The sequence below is a fragment of the Schistocerca serialis genome, chromosome 2 (genome assembly GCF_023864345.2).
Source record: "Schistocerca serialis cubense isolate TAMUIC-IGC-003099 chromosome 2, iqSchSeri2.2, whole genome shotgun sequence".
In the NCBI taxonomy this organism is placed as follows: Eukaryota; Metazoa; Arthropoda; class Insecta; order Orthoptera; family Acrididae; genus Schistocerca; species Schistocerca serialis.
In genome coordinates, this window is record NC_064639.1 from 921,784,061 (window position 1) to 921,807,623 (window position 23,563).

Genomic DNA, 23,563 nt, shown 5'->3' on the forward strand with positions numbered 1-23,563 from the left:
GTTAGAGGTGTACAGTAAGAATGCTTGGAAAAAAGCACAATATTCATCTGCAAATCTTATGCAAAAGCAGGATGCATCCTGATTCTTCTTATCAGTATATAGTCTTGTCTAGTGTACTGGCCAAGTTGCTTGCACTCACTGCTTACTGTGCTTCTAGCAGCTACTTGACAGACTGATTATATGACTGCCATGCTCCGGGGTTTGCCTGTAGTGTCATGTAAGAAAAATAGACTTCTTAATGCATGTCTCTGTGGGAATTTGTTATGAAAACTGTCGACAGTGTAATCTGACTATGTTTTTCAAATGAAACCGCTTGTGAGCTAGTAAACGTGTGTCAGTATAGCTGCGGTGATTTCTTATTTTTCTTATTGCTGATGCTCCCCAATATTACACTGGATGCCATTGCTAAATCTCAACATTTCTATGGAGCATGTGCTGGTGGAAGACCCAGGAGGACACTGTTTGTGTTAATACAGAAGCTAAATTGCAGAAAGATGAGGAACAGAATTTAACCACAAGAAAGTGGAAACCAACAGTCTTCATCACCGCGTAACATTACACCCTTGTGTGCTTATGGTAAAAGTTCTCCAAAACCTGCATGTTAGATACCTAATTAACAGGGACATTGCATGTCATATCTTGTGATCTGCTGCTGACTGTGTTAACATCACAAACTGACTGCAGAGGACGACGAGGACAACAAACAGGCACGCACACACACACACACACACACACACACACACAAAAGACAGAGAGAGAATAAATTCTCAAAAGCTAACCTATGTTACATATTTGTCTGCAAGTTAGGGGTTGCCTTTCTGAATTTCCTGTTTGTCATTTCCATCCTCTAATTGTTGTAAAATTCCATTTTAACAAGGGACACATTGTCTGTTGTGTGAAGTTGACTCTTGCATTTCTTTACAGGCTAGCTGAACAGTACATGCGATATGCTGAATTTACATGGGAACTAAAGGCTGATATTGATGATGCAGCAACCAGTTTGTGTCTGTTGCAAGTGGTGCCCGCTCTTCTTGTAAAGAAATTTTTATTTGCGCAGCAAAGACTGGATTCTGAAAAGTTACCCTCCTTGTCGTGGAAACCTTCCAAGTTTTGGGCACAGTTCATACATAATAATCAGGCACGTACATCAGTCTGTTATATATCATTTAAAATAGGAGACACAATAACTAACAATCATAATAATGGTAAAAATAATAATAATAATAATAATAATAATAATATAGTTTTACCAAAAACAGATAACAGTCACATTATAACTAAAACATCAACAGGCTATTGTCAAAGATTGTAGTATTCCTAGTTTCTTTATGCTCAGATATCTGGTTGTTTGTCAAATTGTTGTAATATGAGCTTTATATCATGCTTTCAACTGACAAAACACTAAGTATTTATGCTGTTAATTTCTCAGCATTTGAAAATGACTGCCAGCTGTGTAAAGTTAACAAATCCTGTCCTTTGTTCATACTTCTACACTATTGGCCATTAAAATTGCTACACCACAAAGGTGACATGCTACAGACGCGAAATTTAACCAACAGGAAGAAGATGCTGTGATATGCAAATGATTAGCTTTTCCAGAGCATTCACACAAGGTTGGCACCGGTGGCGACACCTACAACGTGCTGACGTGAGGAAAGTTTCCAACCTATTTTTCATACACAAACAGCAGTTGACCGGCATTGCTGGTGAAATGTTGTTGTGATGCCTCGTCTAAGGAGGAGAAATGCGTACCATCACGTTTCCTACTTTGATAAAGGTTGGATTGTAGCCTATCGCGATTGCAGTTTATCGTATCACGACATTGCTGCTCGTGTTGGTCGTGATCCAATGACTGTTAGCAGAATATGGAATCGGTGGTTTCAGGAGGGTAATACTGAACACCGTGTTGGATCCCAACGGCCTCGTATCACTAGCAGTCGAGATGACAGGCATCTTATCCGCATGGCTGTAATGGATCGTGCAGCCACGTCTCGATCCCTGAGTCAACAGATGGGGACGTTTGCAAGATAACAACCATCTGCACAAACAGTTCGACGACTTTTGCAGCAGCATGGACTATCACCTCGGAGACCATGGCTGCGGTTACCCTTGACGCTGCATCACAGACAGGAGCGCCTGTGAGGGTGTACTCAACGACGAACCTGGGTGCACGAATGGCAAAACGTCATTTTTTCGTATGAATCCAGGTTCTGCTTACAGATTCATGATGGGCGCATCCGTGTTTGGCGACATCTCGGTGAACGCACATTGGAAGCGTGTATTCGTCATCGCCATACTGGCATATCACCGGTGTGATGGTATGGGGTGCCATTGGTTATACGTCTCGGTCACCTCTTGTTCGCATTGACGGCACTTTGAACAGTGGATGTTACATTTCAGATGTGGTACAACCCGTGGCTCTACCCTTCATTCGATCCCTGCGAAACCCTACATTTCAGCAGGATAATGCACAACCGCATGTTTCAGGTCCTGTACGGGCCTTTCTGGACACAGAAAATGTTCAGCTGCTGCCCTGGCCAGCACATTCTCCAGATCTCTCACCAATTGAAAATGTCTGGTCAATGGTGGCCGAGAAACTGGCTCATCACAATATGCCAGTCACTACTCTTGATGAACTGTGGTATCATGTTGAAGCTACGTGGGCAGCTGTACCTGTACACGCCATCCTAGCTTTGTTTGACTCAATGCCCAAGTGTATCAAGGCCGTTATTACGGCCAGAGGTGGTTGTTCTGGGTACTCATTTCTCAGGATCTATGCACCCAAATTGCGTGAAAATGTAATCACATGTCAGTTCTAGTATAATATATTTGTCGATTTAATACCAGTTTATCATCTGCATTTCTTCTTGGTGTAGCAATTTTAATGGCCAGTAGTGTATTTACTGTTATTGATTTCACTTACTAACTGACAAATAATCCATTGTTGTAGTGCCCCTATTAGTATATTTGATGTGATGTCAGAAGAGTAAAATACTTATTTCTTGTATCCCTGTTTTTTTTTTTTTTAGTCAAACAAATATTTTATTGTTATTTCTGTCATTGTGCCACACTACCGTGTCTTCATATTGAAATTCCACTATGAAAGAGGCAGACAATAGTACATTAGGGGCATCATGTTAATAGCGAATGGTAACAGGATTTGGATACCAAGAGAAAACAAAGATGTATGCTTGATACTTATAAGTTGGCGGTAGTAGAAGTTTAAAATGTGATACAGACCCTGAACCATATGATGTCATTTAGCCTGATAGTGGAATGGAGCTGCCAGAAGCTGCCCAACTCACCTTTCCATGTATGGATCATTTCAGCCCTCTTCTGAAAGGTTCTGGATATTACTACTTCATCTATACAAACAGAACACCATGCCAACCCTGGCAGTGAGTAGTTTTATTTCTGAAGATGACGACAGAGACAGCTGTTGAAAGCTCTTGAGTTTACTTGAGTTGATCTGGTTGGAATAACTGAGATGATATATTCATCACTGCATCAATTTTCTGTTTCATTTCTTATTATGTTTGGAATACATTGAAGTAGACATACATATAATACATCATTCATATAATGAAGATAAATATTATTAAGTATTTGAATAAACAGCATTAATAACCATTTTTAATTACTTATTGTATATTTTTAGGTACAGCCATATTTGCACCAGTTCTACTCTCTAAGCAACCATGCTCCCACAATCCTTGTATTTCATATTTTATTTAAATTATATATAAAAACAAAGATGAGGTGACTTACCGAACAAAAGCGCTGGCAGGTCGATAGACACACAAACAAACACAAACATACACACAAAATTCAAGCTTTCGCAACAAACTGTTGCCTCATCAGGAAAGAGGGAAGGAGAGGGGAAGACGAAAGGAAGTGGGTTTTAAGGGAGAGGGTAAGGAGTCATTCCAATCCCGGGAGCGGAAAGACTTACCTTAGGGGGAAAAAAGGACAGGTATACACTCGCACACACGCACATATCCATCCACACATACAGACACAAGCACTCTACTTGGTAAACATTCCAAAATATGCCTCATAGGAAGATTGTTCCAAAAAACGTCTAAGGCACACACAATGGCCTTTGAGGCCTTTGAATAGTAACCCGTTGATGGCTTAATTCAGTTTCGGGGAGAAAATAAATCATGTTTTCATTTGACACCATATATCTATTGAACAATGTGCATAGAAGTGCTTGAATTATGGATCCCTCAAGAAATGTTTGTACATATACGAATACATGTTGGTATGGTGGAAGAAGTTGCTATATAGTCCTGCTTTGGCTACTTTTCCTGGATTCTTTCAAGAAACTTGGCAAGATTTACTCTGCCATATTAACCTCCAGTTACTTTTCTTCCCTGAAGCGTGCAGTAGGGGAGATGCACACCATAGTTTCACACACAGCCTAGACTCTCTTTATTTTGCTGGACAGTCATCATCAGCAAGGACCCAGATTTTTTGCTGCTACTTCACATTTCTGTCAGATAGGTACAGTTATCTCAAATTTTCACTTTGTAACATGCTGTAGAGAACACCGACAAAAAGAAACAAGATTTGTATGATATGTTCCATTATGTTTGCATTTCTTCTCAGATTCTGTGATGCTATTCCGAAGTACATTAAAAACATTACTACCACCTAAGAAGCAACCACATGGCATTCACTGTTGTTGTTGTTGTTGTTGTGATCTTTAGCACCAAAAATGATTGATGCAATTATCCATTTTAGTCTATCCTGTGCAAACTTCTATCTCTGAATAACTACTACAACATACATCCTTCTGAATCTGCTTACTGTATTGGTCTCCCTATCCATTTTTTTTTACCTCCTACATTTTCCCTCATTACCAAATTGATAATTCCTTCATGCCTCCGGATGTAACCTATCAATTGATCCCTTCTTTAGTCAAGTTGTGCCATTAGTTTCCTTTTTCCTCAGTTCAGTTCAGTGACCTTCTCATTAACTATTCAATCAAAGTCTTTAGTGTTCTGTAGCACACTTTTTCATAAACTACTATTCTCTTCTTGTCTGAGATGCTCATCGTCCACTTTTCACTTTCATGCAAGCTACACACCAGACTAATACCTTTCAAAAAGACTTCTTAACACTTACATTTATTTTAGATGTTAACAAATTCCTCTTTTTCATAAATGCTTTTTGTGCTATGGTCAGTTCACATTTTATTCCTCTGTGCTTTCAACATCATCAGTTAATTTGCTCCACAAATAACAAAACTCACCCACTACTTTCAGTATCTCATTTCCTAATCTAATTCTCTCAGCACCACGTGATTTAATTAACTGAATTCCATATTTATGTCTTTCTTATGTTTATTTCCATTGTATAACTTTATTTCAAGACACTATCCATCCCATTCAGCTGCTTTTCCAAGTCCTTTGCTGTGTTCAAAAGAATTGCAATATCACTGGCAAATCTCAATGCTTTTATTTCTTCTCAGTGAACTTCAATTTATTTTCCCAATTTATCCTTGATTTCCTTTATTGCTTGTTCACTGTGCAGATTAAATAACATCAGGGATAAGCTGCAACCCTGCCTCACTTCCTTCTCAGCTACTGCTTCTCCTTATGTCCTTTTAATTGTTACAACTGCCGTGTGGTTTCTGTACAAGTTGTAAATAACTCTTTGCTTCCTGTATTTTATCCCTATTACCTCCAGAATTTCAAAGAGTATATTCCAGTCAGCATTGTCAAAAGCTTTTTCTAAATTTACAAATACTCTAAAAACAGGTTTGCCTTTCTTCAACCTATCTGTTAAGGTAAGTCATATGGTCAGTATTTTCTTAAGTGCTCCCACCTTTCTCCAGAATCCAAACTGATTGTCCCCTATGTCAGCTCCTACGAGTTTTCCCACTTTTCTGCATATAATTTGTGTCATGTTTTGCAACCATGAATTATTAAATTGATGGTTCAGTTGCATTCACACCTGTCAGCACCTGCCGTGTTTGGAATTGGAATTATTAAATTCTTCTTTAAGTCTGATGTTATTTCAACTGTCTCATATATTCTTGCACACCAGTAGAGTTGCATGTCCTCAGGAAGAACAAGGGCTGTAATTTCCCTTACTTTCATCTGTTTGCAGTACCAGGACAAGGTCAGTTTGGTCAATGTACAACACTACATCAGTCAGTCATCTAGGTTGATGCCTCCTACTGCTCCTTTTCAGGAACCATAGGTTAGACTGGCCTCTCCACAGATAACCCTCCATTATGGTTGCACCTACAACACAGCTGTCTGTATTGTTGAGCCACAAATTCCACCCCACCTCAGCTAGGTCCATGCTGCCAAGTGAATTCTATTGTGAGGTATTGATACAATTCATCCTCCAGACTGCATATAAGACCATTATACCAAACATACAGAGGCTGTTCTAGGAATCATCTTGCTTGACCATAACCATGATCAACTGCTATGCACTACAATTACTTCAGTGACAACCACTACCTCTGGAACATGGCTGCACATGGAACTTAATCAGTATTTTCTTGTCATCAGTTGAAATAAAAAGTTTTTTACTCATAGCACAGGACTTAAACACATTCATCATTCACAGATGACACTGAATGAGTGGCTACAAGCAGAAGCTGACACGGCTACTGAAAGTGAATCTGCAGGGTGTCGTCAGCAGAGGCTAATAATGAGGTGCTCTCCTCCAGACAAAGACACCCTTCCCAATTTATTCAATGCAGCAATAACTTTCACTGATGCATCTCTGGAATCTGATCTTGTACTAGTGTTAACTTACGTCATTGAAACAAATGCAGCTAATATTGGGTCATCATGGCTGTTGCAACAGTGGGCCAACCAAAAGCCCACAGAGGATAATCGCATTTGCAGGTAATGCAGCTAAAGTATAGTGACCTATCATTGGATGCCTAGAGCAAATATTGTATTAAAATCTAGTTTAGAAAATAACCATAGCTACAGTTCTTGTAACTGTTTGTGTGGATGCTATCAACCATTATAATTTTTAACTTTATTCTGCTCCATGGTTTCCATAAGCATTTTAGGGCAAGTGCTTCAGCAGTTCCATTGAAAAGGACACGACTTCATTCCTACACCCATTCTTGTCCAGTTCGATCCTGTGATCCGTCACTGAAGCTGCTGTTGTCACTATAATGTTCAACCCTAATCCTCCTCCTTTCCTTTGTTTCCTACACATTTCTGGTTTTCACCTGAAAGGTCAACTCAGTTGTTTATGTGTACAAATTTTGGATGAAACGCAATGTAGGTAATAACATTTCACACTTCCAGCATTGTACTTCAAAACTTCATCTGGATGGGGCTGACTTAAATTAATAATTGTTACACTGCTTGACTGTTTGTGTTTACAAAGAATTAAAGTAGAGATCCCAACCATTAAAAGTTGCATATTGTAAAGTGTAAAAACAGTGACACAGGTTTGTGACATATAAACTGTGTAAGAATAATGTTTGCTGTATGGCACAGCACACTCTCATACAGTCAAACAGTTAAGGAATTCTTATATGTGTGTATCGACGTATTGTGACCTGTAGCTCCTGTTACCAAGGAAAACTTTAGGGATGAGTAATTGCATAACTGCTGCCTACAAAACTAATGTGAACTAATATTGAGAAATCTCATCTTTCCTGGTACTGTTCTTTTACTTAAATATGGAATTTTGTCTTCCAGTATTGTAACACGATTACCTCCTTGGTTGATCTTCACGTCTAACTATTCTGTGACTCCAGGAAGGCAAATAATGCAAGACGTGGCAGCCTTTATAACCAAACGTTTAGTAAGTGGTTCCTTTGTTCTCTAGCATACTGAATTAGGAAAGGGTAGTCTAGTGTTTACTATGGTTTTATTATACAAACTGTTATTTCAAAGATGTTCATAATTTCTCCAGGAAGAGCTGAATATACCTGTGTGTGTATGTGTGTGTGTGTGTGTGTGTGTGTGTGTGTGTGTGTGTGTGTGTGCGTGCGTGCGCGCGCGTGCGTGTACACCTACTCTAGCTCAAGACAGGATGTGTGTATTCTATCTCAAGAAAGAATTCATTCCAAAAGCTAACAAGTTTTCTTTCTGTTTTGTGTGTGCCTGTCAACAACTCAATGTCTCTGCTGTTTGGTGAGTGGTCACCTTTACTCCTGGAGTATTTACATTCTGTCAGAACTTCTCAACTGTGAATATTTTTTAACTTTGAGCTAATATTTAAAATAAATAAGTTCACTCTCTTTTAGAACTGCATAGTGTAGAAAGTCAGCAGTTCCTGAAGTGCTTTCAATCATATGTTGAAATTTCTTATTATTACATTATATTGTTGTAATTACTTGGTCAACAATCAACATAACAAGGGGCAGTTAATGAACAGTGTTGAATATCTTAGCAACTCAAAAGTTCTTTTTGAAAAAAATTAGAAAGATGAGAAATAGGGGGTGAAATCAACATGCAGCCAAGCATAAAGAGAGAGCAAAGTGAATACTGACGAGCAAATTTTTTGTTGTGGGCGGTACCATTCACAGGTATCACATATTCAAACCTGAATTTTCCAAACAAAGTATTTTAGTGTGCAATTTTGAACATGGCCGATAATGCAGCAGCCATAGACGAAATTTATAATATTACTTGAAAATTCAGCTCTTCGGTTGAGCAGGTAAAAATTTTCAACTTTACCTAGGTTTCAACTGCTCTAAGGCAGCCTTCATCAGAAGTAAAAAAAAATTACATTACATAGAGTAAATAGTTATGAAATGGTTCAGAGCAACAGTGCTCACGTTAAAGATAAAAATATATTTGTACATTATAAAATTTTACTAGGAATGCACAACTTGATTAAGACGTGCCGCTAAGGGCGATGTTTGTCCTTAACTGAGACTTATTAATTTTCATAATAGAAAAAAAATCTCTCACAAATGTATATCGAGCCAAACATTGACATTATCTTCGCCGCTTCACATTGGAGATGAGGAAACTCGTGCTGTGGAAAGTCGTGGTAAAAGTCCATTACACGTCTTGCCAAAAATGAACTTGTCTCTCCGACGATAATTACGCTGTAGATCTGTTAATTCCATTTGCAAATTGGGATGAATATCATCTACAGAAACAGCAAATGGTCTCGAGAACCATTCAAAAGCTTGGGATAAATATCATATATCCCCAAATCACTTGAGAAATTCCTATTTTATTGCACTAAGTATGGAAACATATTCTTTGCAATTCTGTTCTCGCACAGTAGACAGAGTAGAGAAATACATTGCGTTCCCTGATGAGAGCTGTCGTTCCCACAGCTCAAGCTTGCTAGTGAAAGCTTGTACCTTTTCAGCCATTTCACAAATTAGCTGATTTTCTCCTTGCAAACTTGTGTTCAATGCATTCATGTGTCCGATAATCTCCACTAAAAATGCAAGGTCAGCAACCCACTCTGGATCTTTTAACTTGGGATCGTACCTTCTTTTGTCCTTTAAAAACTGATTTATTGGTATTCTCAGCTCAAAAAATCTTTTTAGTGCTTTATCGCGGCTAAGCCAGTGGTCTTCACTGTGGTATGCTATGTCACCGTACTCTTCCTCAATTTCAGCTAAATATGTGTGAAACTGTCAAATAATTAACTGTCCGAATAACCACTTGCATGACGTCCCCCAGTTTTGCTGCTTTTGCACAGAGTACTTCTTGGTGCAAAATGCAGAGGATGCTGTACAATGATTCTTCTGTACGCTGTAGCTTTTGTCTTAGTAATCCAACAAATCCCATTTGTTCCCCTTTCATTGGTGTCACTGACACCGAACGTTCCCAGTTTAATCCAGCTGAATCGACAGCTTCTTCAACGGCTTTTAGGATGTCCGCGCCAGTGGTTGTGCTTTTTAAAGATATCATATCTAAAAAATCCTGTGTTATGTGCAGAGCAGTGTCCATGCCGCAGACATAAATCACTAATTGCACGGTGTCTGAAATATCTGTGGCCTCATCAAGTGCGATGGAAAAAGCAATAAACTCCTGCACTGCACTCCTTAATTGACAGTAAACGTCACCTGCCATGGCACTTGTACGACGACTTACAGCCCGCCGAGAAAGAGTGATAGCTCGAAACTGATTTGCATTCAGTGGGCAAAGTAAATCAGCAGTGTCATTCATGCACTCCTTTATAAACTCACCTTCAGCAAATGGTTTTCCAGCTCTCGCTATATTAAGCGCAATCTTATAACTTGCACGTACCGCTGGGCTATGATTGCTGTCTTCCTGAAAAATTGAAAACAGTGCTCCATAAAATGTTAAATCAGTTAGATGACAGACATGACGAAAGAAAGTCACAGATCTCTCGTGACAACAGCAACTTACATCAGATTCATCTCGTATCGTCAGATCGCGCTTCTTAAGCTCAGTCCACTCAGAATCCGACAATAAATTGTACTCGTCCTTGTGAAATTTATTATAATGGCGTTCAATACTAAACTTCCGCTGGCCAGCGAGAATACTGCCACATATTAAACATTTTGAATTATCACGGTTTTGCACAAAGAAAAAATGTTCTCCCATTCCTTTTTAAAAGATAGCAAATCTCCACTTCTCCGTTTCCTTGACTCACTTTGCATTTTCCGGTTCTTGAAATACAACGTTCACTACGTAGTGGTCGCTTCGCATCAACGTCCGCAGCTTAGCCTGGTACTACACTACCACAACCTGCCGGCTGTCGCCACTGCCCCAGTCAACGACTGCACGCGAGCAGCACACGTGCAGCGCTTTGCGCTCACGAGCCGCGTGTAACGTTTGCCCGCCCCTGCTCTAAAGGTTCCCACTGAAGACATTATAGCAAATGTGGAGTCAGGAATCCGTCTGTTATCACCATAATCTGCTGATGAAATTAGGACAGAAACGGCCAGAATATTACCCAAACGAAGCCACCTAACAGAAATTTGTCTCAAGCAGAAAGGGAAGTGCTAAGGGAGATCAGTGCAGGTAAGAGCATCAATGTATTTATAGCTGACAAATGTAATACCACAGTTTTGATGACAAACAAAAATTACAAGAAGATTAGTGAACTTTTTGATCACACTACTTCTACATATACATCTATTACATACACAACAGATATTTTTCCAACTGACATAATGGCTTTATTTAGACACTGCATTACCACAAATTATTTCCAGTATGGCTGTGAATTTTATGAACAAATTGAAGGGGTGACTATAGGCAACCCTCTTAGTCCAGCTGTTGCCAATTTATTTATGGAGTTCATCGGACAGTGGGTGCTGCACACATCTACATCTACATTTATACTCCGCAAGCCACCCAAAGGTGTGTGGCGGAGGACACTTTACGTGCCACTGTCATTACCTCCCTTTCCTGTTCCACTCGCATATGATTCACGGGAACGACTGCTGGAAAGCCTCCGTGCGTGCTTCAATCTCTCTAATTTTACATTCGTGATCTCCTCGGGTGGTATAAGTAGGGGGGAAGCAATATATTCGATACCTCATCCAGAAACACACCCTCTCGAAACCTGGACAGTAAGCTGCACCGCAATGCAGAGCGCCTCTCTTGCAAAGTCTGCCATCTCCGTAATGCTATCACATTTACCAAATAACCCGGTGACGAAACGTGCCGCTCTTCTTTGGACCTCCTCTATCTCCTCTGTCAACCCGACCTGGTACGGATCCCACACTGATGAGCAATACTCGAGTGTAGGTTGAACGAGTGTTTTGTAAGCCACATCCTTTGTTGATGGACTACATTTTCTAAGGACTCTCCCAATGAATCTCAACCTGGCACCCGCCTTACCAACAATTAATTTTATATGATCATTCCACTTCAAAACGTTCTGCACACATACTCCCAGATATTTTACAGAAGTAACTGCTACCATATAATCATACAATAAAGGATCCTTCTTTCTATGTATTCGCAACACATTACATCTGTCTACATTAAGGGTCAGTTGCCACTCCCTGCACCAAGTGCCTATCCACTGCAGATCTTCCTGCATTTCGCTGCAATTTTCTAATGCTGCAACTTCTCTGTATACTACAGCATCATCTGCGAAAAGCCGCATGGAACTTCAGACACAATCTACTAGGTCATTTACATATATTGTGAAAAGCAGTGGTCCCATAACACTCCCCTGTGGCACGCAAGGGGTTACATTAACGTCTGTAGACACCTCTCCATTGAGAACAACATGCTGTGTTCTGTTTGCTAAAAACTCTTCAATCCAGCCACACAGCTGGTCTGATATTCCGAAGGCTCTTACTTTGTTTATCAGGCAACAGTGCGGAACTGTATCAAACGCCTTCCGGAAGTCACGGAAAATAGCATCTACCTGGGAGCCTGCATCTAATATGTTCTGGGTCTCATGAACAAATAAAGCGAGTTGGGTCTCACACGATCGCTGTTTCCGGAATCCATGTTGATTCCTGCAAAGTAGATTCTGGGTTTCTAGAAATGACATGATACGCAAGCAAAAAACATGTTCTAAAATTCTACAACAGATCGATGTCAGAGATATAGGCCTATAGTTTTTCGCATCTGCCCGACGACCCTTCTTGAAAACTGGAACTACCTGTGCTCTTTTCCAATCGTTTGGAAACTTCCGTTCCTCTAGAGACTTGCGGTACACTGCTGTTAGAAGGGGGGCAAGTTCTTTCGCCCACTCTGTGTAGAATCGAATTGGTATCCCTTCAGGTCCAGTGGACTTTCCTCTGTTGAGTGATTTCAGTTGCTTTTCTATTTCTTGGACACTTATTTCAATGTCAGCTTTTTTTTTGTTCGTGCGAGGATTTAGAGAAGGAACTGCAGTGCGGTCTACCTCTGTGAAACAGCTTTGGAAAAAGGTGTTTACTATTTCAGCTTTACGCGTGATACTCTTTTTCTTTGCTTTGAGGGATGAAGTAGTGAAGGCAGCAGAGGATCAAGTAGGTAAAAAGACAAGGGCTAGTAGAAACCCTTGGGTAACTGAAGAAATATTGAATTTAATTGATGAAAGGAGAAAATATAAAAATGCAGTAAGTGAAACAGGCAAAAAGGAATACAAACGTCTCAAAAATGAAATCGACAGGAAGTGCAAAATGGCTAAGCAGGGATGGCTAGAGGACAAATGTAAGGATGTAGAGGCCTATCTCACTAGGGGTAAGATAGATACCGCCTACAGGAAAATTAAAGAGACCTTTGGAGATAAGAGAACGACTTGTATGAATATCAAGAACTCAGATGGAAACCCAGTTCTAAGCAAAGAAGGGAAAGCAGAAAGGTGGAAGGAGTATATAGAGGGTCTATACAAGGGCGATGTACTTGGGGACAATATTATGGAAATGGAAGAGGATGTAGATGAAGATGAAATGGGAGATATGATACTGCGTGAAGAGTTTGACAGAGCACTGAAAGACCTGAGTCGAAACAAGGCCCCCGGAGTAGACAATATTCCATTGGAACTACTGACGGCCGTGGGAGAGCCAGTCCTGACAAAACTCTACCATCTGGTGAGCAAGATGTATGAAACAGGCGAAATATCCTCAGACTTCAAGAAGAATATAATAATTCCAATCCCAAAGAAAGCAGGTGTTGACAGATGTGAAAATTACCGAACTATCAGCTTAATAAGTCACAGCTGCAAAGTACTAACACGAATTCTTTACAGACGAATGGAAAAACTAGTAGAAGCCAACCTCGGGGAAGATCAGTTTGGATTCCGTAGAAACACTGGAACACGTGAGGCAATACTGACCTTACGACTTATCTTAGAAGAAAGATTAAGGAAAGGCAAACCTACGTTTCTAGCATTTGTAGACTTAGAGAAAGCTTTTGACAATGTTGACTGGAATACTCTCTTTCAAATTCTAAAGGTGGCAGGGGTAAAATACAGGGAGCGAAAGGCTATTTACAATTTGTACAGAAACCAGATGACAGTTATAAGAGTCGAGGGACATGAAAGGGAAGCAGTGGTTGGGAAGGGAGTAAGACAGGGTTGTAGCCTCTCCCCGATGTTGTTCAATCTGTATATTGAGCAAGCAATAAAGGAAACAAAAGAAAAATTCGGAGTAGGTATTAAAATTCATGGAGAAGAAATAAAAACTTTGAGGTTCGCCGATGACATTGTAATTCTGTCAGAGACAGCAAAGGACTTGGAAGAGCATTTGAATGGAATGGACAGTGTCTTGAAAGGAGGATATAAGATGAACATCAACAAAAGCAAAACAAGGATAATGGAATGTAGTCGAATTAAGTCGGGCGATGCTGAGGGAATTAGATTAGGAAATGAGGCACTTAAAGTAGTAAAGGAGTTTTGCTATTTGGGGAGCAAAATAACTGATGATGGTCGAAGTAGAGAGAATATAAAATGTAGACTGGTAATGTCAAGGAAAGCGTTTCTGAAGAAGAGAAATTTGTTAACATCCAGTATTGATTTAAGTGTCAGGAAGTCGTTTCTGAAAGTATTTGTATGGAGTGTAGCCATGTATGGAAGTGAAACATGGACAATAAATAGTTTGGACAAGAAGAGAATAGAAGCTTTCGAAATGTGGTGCTACAGAAGAATGCTGAAGATTAGATGGGTAGATCACATAACTAATGAGGAGGTATTGAATAGGATTGGGGAGAAGAGAAGTTTGTGGCACAACTTGACCAGAAGAAGGGATCGGTTGGTAGGACATGTTCTGAGGCATCAAGGGATCACCAGTTTAGTGTTGGAGGGCAGCGTGGAGGGTAAAAATCGTAGAGGGAGACCAAGAGATGAATACACTAAGCAGATTCAGAAGGATGTAGGTTGCAGTAGGTACTGGGAGATGAAAAAGCTTGCACAGGATAGAGTAGCATGGAGAGCTGCATCAAACCAGTCTCAGGACTGAAGACCACAACAACAACAACAACTCTTTTTCAGTGCCATTATCATCCCAGAGTGTCTGGATATGCTGTTTCGATCCACTTACTGATTTAACGTAAGACCAGAACTTCCTAGGATTTTCTGTTTAGCAAAAGTCAGTACATAGAGTTTTACTTTCGAATTCACTGAACACTTCATGCATAGACCTCCTTACGCTAACTTTGACATCGTTTAGCTTCTGTTTGTCTGAGAGGTTTTGGCTGCATTTAAATTTGCAGTGAAGCTCTCTTTGCTTTTGCAGTAGTTTTCTAACTTTGTTGTTGAACCACGGTGGGTTTTTCCCATCCCTCACAGTTTTACTCGTCACATACCTGTTTAAAACGCATTTTACGATTGCCTTGAACTTTTTCCATAAACACTCAACATTGTCAGTATCGGAACGGAAATTTTCATTTCGATCTGTTAGGTAGTCTGAAATCTGCCTCCTATTACTCTTGCTAAACAGATAAACCTTCTTCCCTTTTTTTATATTCCTATTAACTTCCATATTCAGGGATGTTGCAATGGCCTTATGATCACTGATTCCCTGTTATGCGCTTACAAAGTCGAAAAGTTCAGGTCTGTTTGTTATCAGTAGGTCCAAGATGTTATCTCCACGAGTCAGTTCTCTGTTTAATTGCTCGAGGTAATTTTCAGTCAGTGAAAGACTGACTAAGAGGTACCGCTACGTGGATGATGCTTTTCTTGTTCGGACTCACAGCGAAGAGGAGCTGGATGTCTTCTTGGTGCATCTCAATGGTAGTAAGCCAAAGATACAGTTTATGATGAGGAAGAGAGCAATGGTCAACTTAATTTTGTGGACGTGTCTGTAAATACATAGGTGGACAGGACTCTGGGCCCTAAGTTATACAGAAAGATTTTGTTGGCTCTGTCCAGCACAGTTTTAGTGACACCTCTCTTTTATCTATGATTCCTTGTGCAGTTATTGATCAGTGTATGTTACACTGCACAAGGAATCATAGATCAAAGAGACGTGTCATTAAAACTGTAGTGGACAGATCCAACAAAATCTGTGAGCCAGTTTATTTGCAGGATGAATTAAATCACTTATGGCAAGCCTTCAAGAAAAATGGATCCACTAGTAAGGAGATTTATTGAGTACTCCATCAAAGAAGAGAAGAAGCTGGAACTACTGAGCAACAGAAGCCGCCATCTGGAAAAGATTTCCTCATTCAATAATAAAATTATGGATCCCATTGGGAAAGTTTTGGTCAAGTACGGGGTCAAAATGATCTTCAGACCCACCAAGAAGATTAATGAATATTTAAGAACAGTGAAAGATGCATGGCACCCCTACTAACACCTGGGGTATATAAAATTCAATGCCGTAGTGGACAAGTCTATATAGGAACTATGAAAATAAGTATCAACATGCACATAGGTGAACACAAAAGGAACTGTCATCTGGGACATACCAAAAAACAGGCCATAGCAGAACTTGTTCTTCAGGATAGGAACTACAAAATAAAATTCTGTGAGATGAGCATATTAGCAAGGACATGACATTATCATGCATGCATGTACAGAGAAGCAATAGAGAGTAATAAACACCATCATAATTTTAACAGAAAAAAAAAGGTTTGAAATTTGATAAAATATTGATGTTGACCTTGCGCCAACAGAATGACAACTGATTATTTACAACTGAGAATGATGATGCTCCATAGATAGTCATACATTGGGCATCACATTACGTATGGTGGTGCCCTCTATGCTCTCTATAAATGCAAGAGCCCCGCAAACCTTAGTGGTAGTAGCCATTTTACCTCAGAAGATGTCTCCCACAGTCAGAGACGAAATGTTAGGAAGCGGTTTTATACATCAACTGCGGCCTTTCAGCCAAGAAGTTTTAACAAGACGCTGGCCATGAAAGCCTGTATTGTATGATTTCAAAAACCTTCCATAAATGATAAATACGAAATAACAAGTAATTGTTGGTGGTTGGGTATGAACCAGTGACCCGCAGTAGGCCAGCAAGCTATGCTAATCACTGCAGTGCAGTGATGGCAACACACCTCACGGCATTGCTCCCTATACTGGAAAAACAGTAAAGTACTGTTTCAGAAATCCTCGTTGGAGCCAACTACAGCAAGTTGGATATAGGTCATACTGGTCCTCTGGATGGTGGTGCTAGTGGCTCCTCATATTCCGGTAGTGTGTTACATCCTCTTTGCTGTGATAAGTAATGCAGTAGCCCATACCATAGAAGCTTTGTGATCGTTGCTTGGGTCTTCCATTTCCTTGCAGCTCCCACTGTCGATCTACACCTCTCGACTGTAGTAAGGCTTCATACGAAGGACATAAATAATGTCTCAGCATTTTTGTCTCCTTGATGGAGTGTAATATGTGATGCCCAGAAAGCCCCAAACGATACAATATGGGCCAAACTAGTGCTTTAGTAACTTTTCTGATAGTCCCACTTACTGCACAGGCAAAAAAAAAATTCATACCATGTCTCCGGGCTGTATCTCACTTACTGAAGCTTGGTATTATAGTGCCCCCTCTCTTTCTCTAGGTATACAGGGTCCATAATGCGAGCCAGCTACATTGCTTCTTCAGTCTTAATGATGAAGCATTTCACATAGTCATCCTGAGTACAATCCAGTTGAAATTTTAACATTGTATCCATTGTTGTTTCAGCCGTGTGACCTTGGAACGAAAAAATGGTGGGAATCCTGTAGAGTCTTACTTCACTGTGTTGTGCACAAGGTCATGATAGGCAGTGTTGTATCCCAGTCTCTCTGTCTGACATCAGTGAACACCGACAGCATATCTGCCAACTTCTTATTAAAGCATTTTGTGAGGCCATTCATCTGTAGATTGTGTGTCCTGACTGGAAAGCTTTTCCATGATCAGAGATCATTACAGGGGTGCTCTTCTTCAAAGAACTTTACACGAGTTCCACAGCTTTGGTGACAGCATAGCAGGTGAGGTAGTCAGTGCAGACTATTAACCTTAGATATCTGCTGTCCATGTCTACATCTACATCTGTACTCTGCAAATCACTGTCAGGTTCATGACATGCAATAATTATCCTAATCTTATCCTTACTATCCCTACATGAGCAAAATGTAGGGGGCTGTAGTACAGCCCTAGAGTAATCATTTAAAGCTGGTTCTTGAAACTTTCTTAACGGACTTCCTTGGGGTAGTTTACATCTGTCTTCAAGAATCTGCCACTTCAGTACCTTCAGTATCTCTGTCATACTCTCCCATGGATTAAACAAACCGGTGACAATTCATGCTGCCCTTCTCTGTATGCATTCAGTATCCCCTACTAGTCATATCTGGTATGGTCCCATATACTTGAATAATAGTCTAGAACTGGTCGCGCAAGTGATTTGTAAGCAAGCTCTTTTGCAGACTGATTGCACTTCCCTAGTATTCTACACATAAACTGAGGTCTACCACCTGCTTCACCCATGACTGAACCTGTGTGACCATTCCATTTCATATCCTTACAAAGTGTTACACCTACGTATTTGTATCAGTTGGCCGATTCCAAGAGTGACTCATTGACATTATTGTCATGGACACTACGTTCTTTCTTTTTCTGAAGTGCAAAATTTTACATATCTGAACATTTAGAGCAAGTTACCAATCATTGCACCATGTTGAAATCTTATCAAGATCTGACTGAATAGTTATGAAGCATCTCTCTGATGGTACTTCATTACACAAGGTGTACAACTTTGGTTCCGCTGTTTGCCGATAGGTGGCGACAGTGGTTAAGTAGCGGTCGAAAGAAACAGATCACAGACATCAGGCAGTTAGCTTGGATCTTGGTCAACATAACCCCACTTAAGCATTAATCGATTTGTGTTTGCATCATAAGGTTGTTCTTGAGAGAAAATATAAGTTTATGAGCCTAATTCTTGTCATTTGCAGGAGGTGTTACTGTTTTGTTTCAATATGAAGAAAGCAGCGGCTGAGTCTCATTGAATGCTCTCAAGTACATATGGTAAGGATGCTATTAGTGAAAGAATGTGTCATGAGTGGTTTCAATGCTTCAAGAACGGTGATTTTAACGTCGTAGACTGGTATAGTGATGGAAGAGAGAATGTTTTTGAAGATGCAGAATTGGAGACATTGTTGATTGAAGACTCACGTCAAACTCAAGAAGAATTGGCACGATTAGTGGGAGTGACACAGCGAGCCATTTCTAAACGTCTCAAGGCTATGGGCCTGGTTCAGATAGAAGGAACTTGGGTCCCGTGTGAGCTGAAACCAAGAGACGTTGAACGGCATTTGTGTGTTTGTGAACAGTTGCTTCAGAGACAGAAATGTAATGGATTTCTCCATCGTATTGTGACCGGGGACGAAAAATGGGTTCATTATGATAACCCTAAACCCAAAAAATCATGGGGATATCCCGGCCATGCTTCCACATCGACGACCAAACTGAATATTCACGGCTCCAAGATCTTGCTCTGCATTTGGTGGACCAGCTCGGCATCGTGTACTAGAAGGTGTTAAAACAAAGTGAAACAATCACAGCTGCTCATTATCGAATGCAATAAATGTGTTTGAGCGTAGCATTAAAAGATAAACGGCCACAATACAGCGAGAAACATGATAAAGTGATTTTGCAGCATGACAATGCTTGACCCCACATTGCAAAAGAGGTCAAAACATACTTGGAAACATTAAAATTGCTCTGCATTTGGGGGGACCAGCTCGGCATCGTGAACTAGAAGGTGTTAAAACAAAGTGAAACAATCACAGCTGCTCATTATCGAATGCAATAAATGTGTTTGAGCGTAGCATTAAAAGATAAACGGCCACAATACAGCGAGAAACACGATAAAGTGATTTTGCAGCATGACAATGCTTGACCCCACATTGCAAAAGAGGTCAAAACATACGTGGAAACATTAAAATTGCTCTGCATTTGGGGGGACCAGCTCGGCATCGTGTACTAGAAGGTGTTAAAACAAAGTGAAACAATCACAGCTGCTCATTATCGAATGCAATAAATGTGTTTGAGCGTAGCATTAAAAGATAAACGGCCACAATACAGCGAGAAACACGATAAAGTGATTTTGCAGCATGACAATGCTTGACCCCACATTGCAAAAGAGGTCAAAACATACTTGGAAACATTAAAATGGGAAGTCCTACCCCACCCGCCATATTCTCCAGACATTGCTTCCTCTGACTGTCACCTGTTTAGAACAATGGTGCATGGCCTAGCTGCCCAACACTTCCGATCTCATAAAGAAGTCACAAATTGGATCAATTCATGGATCGCTTCAAAGTCTGAACAATTTTTTCGACACGGGATTCGTACGCTGCCCGGAAGATGGGAGAAAGTAGTTGCCAGCGATAGAAAATACTTTTAATGATAGATGTGTAACCAATTTGTTTCATTAAAGCCTCAAATGTTGGGGAAAAATTGCCGAAGCAAAGTTGTACACCTTCTAAATAAATGCATTCTCTGCAAAAAACCTGATTTTCCTATTAATATTGTCTACAAGGTCATTAATAAACAATGTGAACAGCAAGGATCCCAGCACACTTCCCTGGGGCAATCCATAATTACTTCTACATCTGATGATCACATTCCATCCAAATAACATGCTGTGTCCTCTCTACTAAAAAGCCCTCAATCCAGTCACAAATTTCTCTTTATACCCTATATGATCTGCTTTTGACAATAAACTTTGATATGATACTGAGTCAAATGCTTTTCGGAAATCAAGAAACACTGCATCTATCTGGTGCCTTGATACAAGGCTTTCAGTACGTCATGTGAGAAAAGTGTGAATTGGGTTTCACATCATCAATGATTTCAAAATCCATGCTGGCATTGAGGAGGTCATTCTGTTCAAGATACTTCATTATGTTTGATCTCAGAATGAGTTCTAAGATTCTACAATAAATCGATGTCAAGCACATTGGATGGCAGTTTTGTGGATTGCCTCTACTACCCTTCATGTAGATGGGTGTAACCTGTGCCTCTTTTCAAGAACTGGGCACGGTGTTTTGTTTGAGGGATCTACAATAGATTATACTTGGAAGAGGGGCTAACTCAGCCACAAATTCAGTAGAAAATCTGACAGGGTTTCTGTCAGGACCTGGAGCTTTGTTAAATTTTAATGATTTCAGCTGCTTCTCAACACATCTTCTGCTAATACTTATTTCAGTCATCTTTTCAGTGGTACACGGATTAAATTGGGACAATTGTCCTGCATTTTTCTTTGTAAAGGAACATTTGAAAATGGAGTTAAGCATTTCAGATTTTGTTTTGCTACCCTCAATTTCAGTTCCTGTCTCATTCACTAGGGACTGGACACTAACTTTGGTCCACTAACAGCCTTTACATATGACAAAAATTTCTTTGGCTTTTGTGAAATGTCATTTGACGATATTCTGCTACAGTGGTCATTGAAGGCATCACACATTGCTCTCTTGACAGCCGAACGTGTTTCATTCAGCATTTCTCATCTATAGCCTTACGCTTCGTTTTACACCTATTATGCAGTAATCTCTGTTTCTTTAGAAGTTTCTTTACAGTGACTGTATACCATAGAGGTTTCTTCCCATTATGAACTGCTCTACTGTGCACATATCTACCCAGTGTGAGGTCAACTACTGTTTCAACTTGAGCCAGAGTTTCTCTACATGTCCCTGAGCTGTGCTAAAAGTTTCAAGTTCCTCATTTAGATATGACACTACTGATTTTTTATGTAGTTTGTTGCCTTCTGAAACCTTCCGCAGAGGTCACTTCCAATTCTGTCGAATGGTCCTGCTGCAGGTGGGATTGGTTCCAGATGCTCTGGAAATAACTGCGGCAAATGCTTCTGTCACTGGCATTCCTTACACTGGCTTCAATAGTGTGTAACTCATTGGTAAAACCTGCCCAGTGCTACCTGCATCTGATTTGGTCTAGAGTCTTCACAAATTCTGGGTGGCCAGATGTTGCAGCGTCAAGAAAATACACTCCTGGAAATTGAAATAAGAACACCGTGAATTCATTGTCCCAGGAAGGGGAAACTTTATTGACACATTCCTGGGGTCAGATACATCACATGATCACACTGACAGAACCACAGGCACATAGACACAGGCAACAGAGCATGCACAATGTCGGCACTAGTACAGTGTATATCCACCTTTCGCAGCAATGCAGGCTGCTATTCTCCCATGGAGACGATCGTAGAGATGCTGGATGTAGTCCTGTGGAACGGCTTGCCATGCCATTTCCACCTGGCGCCTCAGTTGGACGAGCGTTCGTGCTGGACGTGCAGACCGCGTGAGACGACACTTCATCCAGTCCCAAACATGCTCAATGGGGGACAGATCCGGAGATCTTGCTGGCCAGGGTAGTTGACTTACACCTTCTAGAGCACGTTGGGTGGCACGGGATACATGCGGACGTGCATTGTCCTGTTGGAACAGCAAGTTCCCTTGCCGGTCTAGGAATGGTAGAACGATGGGTTCGATGACGGTTTGGATGTACCGTGCACTATTCAGTGTCCCCTCGACGATCACCAGTGGTGTACGGCCAGTGTACGAGATCGCTCCCCACACCATGATGCCAGGTGTTGGCCCTGTGTGCCTCGGTCGTATGCAGTCCTGATTGTGGCGCTCACCTGCACGGCGCCAAACACGCATACGACCATCATTGGCACCAAGGCAGAAGCGACTCTCATCGCTGAAGACGACACGTCTCCATTCGTCCCTCCATTCACGCCTGTCGCGACACCACTGGAGGTGGGCTGCACGATGTTGGGGCGTGAGCGGAAGACGGCCTAACGGTGTGCGGGACCGTAGCCCAGCTTCATGAGCCGGTTGCGAATGGTCCTCGCCGATACCCCAGGAGCAACAGTGTCCCTAATTTGCTGGGAAGTGGTGGTGCGGTCCCCTACGGCACTGCGTAGGATCCTACGGTCTTGGCGTGCATCCGTGCGTCGCTGCGGTCCGGTCCCAGGTCGACGGGCACGTGCACCTTCTGCCGACCACTGGTGACAACATCGATGTACTGTGGAGACCTCACGCCCCACGTGTTGAGCAATTCGGCGGTACGTCCACCCGGCCTCTTGCATGCCCACTATACGCCCTCGCTCAAAGTCCGTCAACTGCACATACGGTTCACGTCCACGCTGTCGCGGCATGCTACCAGTGTTAAAGACTGCGATGGAGCTCCGTATGCCACGGCAAACTGGCTGACACTGACGGCGGCGGTGCACAAATGCTGCGCAGCTAGCGCCATTCGACGGCCAACACCGCGGTTCCTGGTGTGTCCGCTGTGCCGTGCGTGTGATCATTGCTTGTACAGCCCTCTCGCAGTGTCCGGAGCAAGTATGGTGGGTCTGACACACCGGTGTCAATGTGTTCTTTTTTCCATTTCCAGGAGTGTAATTCAGGATCGTTGTCCGCAGTTGATCTGGGATGATGAGCAACCATTTCTGTCCCTCCGTTCAACAGCAATGTCATTTAATGTGGCAATGGCGGCTGAGATTTCGTCCACACTGCTTATGGTCCACCAGAGGATCCCTTGAAAGGCAGTAAGCATCCATGTGTTTGTGTCTGTTTTTATACAACTCTGTGATGTAGTACTCCTGAAGCCTTTGTACCAAACTCGCCAATGTACTCAATAGATTCTTCAGGCTAGTCAGTCACATAGAGAATGATGGTCTGTCACATTGGTGACAGAAGATATGGCCAGAACTCATTGATGGTCCAAACAA

The 23,563-nt window shown here is 41.2% G+C and overlaps 1 protein-coding gene across 6 annotated transcripts in view; it reads left to right on the plus strand.

The window, feature by feature from the left end:
• Window positions 1-23,563, plus strand: part of LOC126458295 (Fanconi anemia group A protein-like) — a 240,518-nt gene that overhangs the window by 169,886 nt on the left and 47,069 nt on the right. For all 6 annotated transcript variants that reach the window (XM_050095235.1, XM_050095240.1, XM_050095239.1 and 3 more), the window contains 3 exons: window positions 925-1,138; window positions 6,589-6,872; window positions 7,689-7,794. In XM_050095235.1, the coding sequence (XP_049951192.1) occupies window positions 925-1,138; window positions 6,589-6,872; window positions 7,689-7,794 (604 nt within the window). The remainder of the gene's footprint in view (window positions 1-924; window positions 1,139-6,588; window positions 6,873-7,688; window positions 7,795-23,563) is intronic.